Source organism: Lactuca virosa, chromosome 1 (assembly GCF_052849685.1).
Source record: "Lactuca virosa cultivar CGN04683 chromosome 1, Lactuca_virosa_CGN04683_v6, whole genome shotgun sequence".
In the NCBI taxonomy this organism is placed as follows: domain Eukaryota; kingdom Viridiplantae; phylum Streptophyta; class Magnoliopsida; order Asterales; family Asteraceae; genus Lactuca; species Lactuca virosa.
In genome coordinates this window covers 76,321,047-76,324,943 of record NC_136426.1, presented here as the reverse complement: position 1 = coordinate 76,324,943, position 3,897 = coordinate 76,321,047, and the positions used below count along the sequence as shown (strand labels likewise).

General features: G+C 30.2%; 1 protein-coding gene across 2 annotated transcripts; it reads left to right on the top strand.

Moving 5' to 3' along the window:
• The first annotated feature begins 993 nt into the window (after nt 1–993).
• LOC145147412 (uncharacterized) lies at nt 994–3,273 on the top strand. Of its 2 annotated transcripts, none has more exons than XM_079075071.1 (4): nt 994–1,098; nt 1,672–2,318; nt 2,776–2,910; nt 2,996–3,273. In XM_079075071.1, exons 2-3 carry the CDS (start codon nt 1,838–1,840, stop codon nt 2,889–2,891), a joined length of 597 nt encoding a protein of 198 aa, XP_078931197.1. In that variant the 5' UTR covers nt 994–1,098; nt 1,672–1,837; the 3' UTR covers nt 2,892–2,910; nt 2,996–3,273. The 2 variants fall into 2 exon arrangements, with proteins under 2 accessions (XP_078931197.1, XP_078931198.1); XM_079075072.1 differs by lacking the exon at nt 994–1,098 and adding an exon at nt 1,156–1,176.
• The last annotated feature ends 624 nt before the right edge of the window (nt 3,274–3,897 follow it).

Genomic DNA, 3,897 nt, shown 5'->3' with positions numbered 1-3,897 from the left:
GATGATATGATGAGAGATTTATGGATGCCTATAGGCCAGTAGTTTAGATAAACTAGTGTAAGACATGTACTATTTCGTTTATGCTTATGTACTGTACCGACAATGACATCCCAAAGTTTTTAATATAAATAAAATACTTTTTTTCGAAAATGTTTTGATAATATAATTATCATGTTTTTTTGTGAACAAATTCCGCAATATTATTTTTTCAATGATACTCTGATTTCAAGGTAAACATAAATAAATCGGTCTTTTCTAACCGTGAAATTGAGGATGTCACAGCTAGATCACTAATTTGTGATATGCATATCACGATAATCTCTTACACATCAGACATAAAGCTAGATCATGGATTAAATGAATATCACAAATGGTAACCAAGTGCATTTCTTGTGATCGTTAATTTGCAAGTTTGCGGACATGGTTGGTTCATTGATTTTGAAAGCTCTATGAAAATAATACAAGTGAACCCTAAATATAATTTTTAGTAAATGAGAAAAAAAAATAAGAAGGAGAGAACAAGAATTAAACCGAAGTGGATTAAATCAAAGTGAAGCACCGAAATCATTCAACCTCTAGTTTTATTGACAAAACAAAACACATCTTGCATATATTTAAAGATCAATAGAAATCAACTGAATTTTGGTCTCTAAATTTTTAAGGACCCTATACGGTAGTACACCTTAAAGGTCTTCATGTTTGCGCTTTGTAATTGATGTATATTTTTTGATTGAAGATAAAAATGGTCTATGGTATATTCTTCACATGGTCATTAACTAATTTTAGTGAGTAATTAATTCATTTGATTTTTTTTGAAAAACTATTATTTAATGCTTGATTTAGATAAAATGATTAATTTAATCATTAAAAAATTTAATTATAGTAAAACGAGTTCAAAAATTTAAAAAATAGATTAAATAAAAATTGTCACTTTCCCGGTTGTCTCCAGATCTTGACAAACCCTCGTGTGCTTTCTTTATAAACCGCCTTTCCCCGTCACTCTCTCATACTCACTACAAAAAATTCCATCGCAATTAATTTTTTTTTTGTATGATTCATATATCAGATTCTTTGATCACACTCAATTACTGATCAAAGGTAAATTCCTTAATCACTTCGCTGTTACTTTCATCATATCAGTTTTCAGGACCTGCATTTTGTTAAATTTGCCACTTTGTAAGTCTAATGTTCTCTAGATTTGAATTCAGTCTTACTCAGTGTTTTCGGAAAAGGGGAATTTGATTATAACTTTATGCATGTGTTTAGCATGCTTGATTTCTCTTCAATCCATTGTATTATTGTTCTTTGACATTCTTTGCTTGCATTTGCATAGAATCATCACCAAATCTAACTTTATGTGATTAAGTATGCATTCAGTTACCTGAAGAATTTTAGTTCATACTGATATTCCTTGTTTCGAATTCGATGAATCTGTGAAATGTGGAGTTTGACCCATAATTTTAATTCGAAGTCAACTCTACTTTGTAATTCCTTGCGTTCTGTACAATACTTGATTGATTCGTTTTGTGATAACTGATGCTGTATATATCTGGAGATTTCTTGCTTTAATTTTCTCTTGAAGTTGAAGTAAAGGCTCAATTTATCATCTATAAAAATGGATCAATTCATGTGGTGCAATACGCTAATCCAGTTGTTCTATTTTGAATTCAGGATTTGTGTTCATGAGAGCTGAGCTTTTGGAATCTAGATTCAGTTGAAGGGTTTTTCCCCTCTAACGAACCTGAATCTATGAATCGGAAATCTCAAGTTCTTAATTAGATCGAATCGTAAAACATAGATTAATTTTTAGGTTTTGAGTTTGATAAATTAGAACTTAATGGATCATCATTATCCTCTCGAAGAAGTTCGCGTTGATCTAGAGAGTGTTAACCTTGTAATTAACCCCAACGAAGACAAAGGACTCACTCCTGTTTCAGAATCCGTCTTCACCAAATTAGGCGTCGATCCATTAACAGTCAATGTCGGTTCTCCGGAGAACAGTTTTGTCGTATTGATGGACGGGAAACTGGCCGGAGGGAAGGCCGCCGGCGATTTTACAGGGAAAGAGAAACGAAAAAAGAGTCCAAGTGCAAAAAAACCACCAAAACCTCCACGACAACATAGCAGTTTTTCCCTTGATTCTGCAGATCAGAAGCTAATTAAGGAGCTTGCTGAACTCGCCATGATCAAACGAGCAAGAATTGAGCGGATGAAAGCACTCATGCAAAAGAAAGCTTCAAAAGCTTCATCATCATCAAATCCCAGTTTATTCGCCATGCTTTTCACCATTATCTTCTTCCTTGTGCTCCTTTTCCAAGGTAATAAATTACTTACTATTTTATCCTTTTATTGTTCATTAATCATTACCCCCTTATCACGAATCTATTGTTCTTGGGGAAAAGCAAGATTCTTGTTTTTTCTTCTTTACAATGTCTTGTTTCAACTTTTAAATAGTAAATGAAATAGGACCCATGAATAAATAGAGGTAAGTTATAAAGGTAAATTTAAAGATTTTTTTATAATTTTGTAACCATTCTTAAATAAATAGTATATTTGTGGGGTAGCCTTAATAAAAACATAAGCTTTGTTTATGAATTTGAATTTTGGCATAACATTGCACGTGCTATTCTACTAATGCATTATGGTGCACATAAATGATCAACCAACTATGCATTATAGAAGTAAATGTAGAGTCGATACAAAACAACAATACCATTTTTTTATTTTTATTTTATCTTTTTGTCTTTTTATTCATTTTATTTTTATATTTTACAGGAATGTCATGCCAAAATTCTCATGGAACATTCAAAGGTTCTCCTCAAATGTCTCAGAGCTTGATATCTATAAAAGGGCAGTTGAATCCATCGGCATATGCTCATGATTCCATCTAATTCCATATGAAATTTTGAAGTAAGAAAACTGTAATTATACCATAATTTATTTCTTTATATTATTTGTTATTAAATTTAATGATTTTTTTTATTTGTATATGCAGACATTTTAAAAATGTTGAGTTCAGAAGGAAAACTGAAGGAAAACCGATGCTTGCAAAATATATATATTGTGGCACTTGTATATTAAGTGAGAATTTAAAGTGTTCTTTGTTTAGGCATCCACGAATACTATTAAGGTTGCAATTTCTGCAATCTATATGATAGAATACAATATTTTTAGGTTTTATATTCTATGTCATGATGATATTATACAACTATTGTATTCTTGGAAATTATTAAACATTGTAATACATTTTGTTAAACTCAATATCAATCATGGTTTGGTTTTTATGTGATAAAAGAAAATTAGATTAAAGGTTTGTGCATCATTTCGCTAACAATGCATTTTCTATTATTTTGTTCATCTATTTTGTGGTTTGCATTAAAAAAAAAAACTATTTCAGCCTTCTCATGGAAAGTGTTCAATGTGCATTCTAGAATGACGAATGAATTAAGGTTAAGGTTAGTAATGGGCGATTTTTAGTTTTGGATGTTATTCGGTTACGAACGAAAAATCATATGCTTTAGTTTAGATTATCGCCACTTATGTATTAAAACATAAAACTTGTACCCTACTATGTAATGGATGAATCATGAATGGCGTAAAACATAAATAATGGGCTTATATGATTCAAAATTTGAATTTGAGGAAGTGCATGTGAATCAGATCCATACAACTCTGTTTTTTGGGATCTTAAACATCCATAATCCATTGACTTTTTTTGAATCTTATAAATGGAAAATAGATATATTCATGTGTTTCTAGTTATCATCTTGATCAATTATATATATATATATATATATATATATATATATATATATATATATATATATATATATATATATATATATAGGTTTAGGTTCTATGGAAAACAAAAAACCCTAAAAAAACCCTAAAAATGCA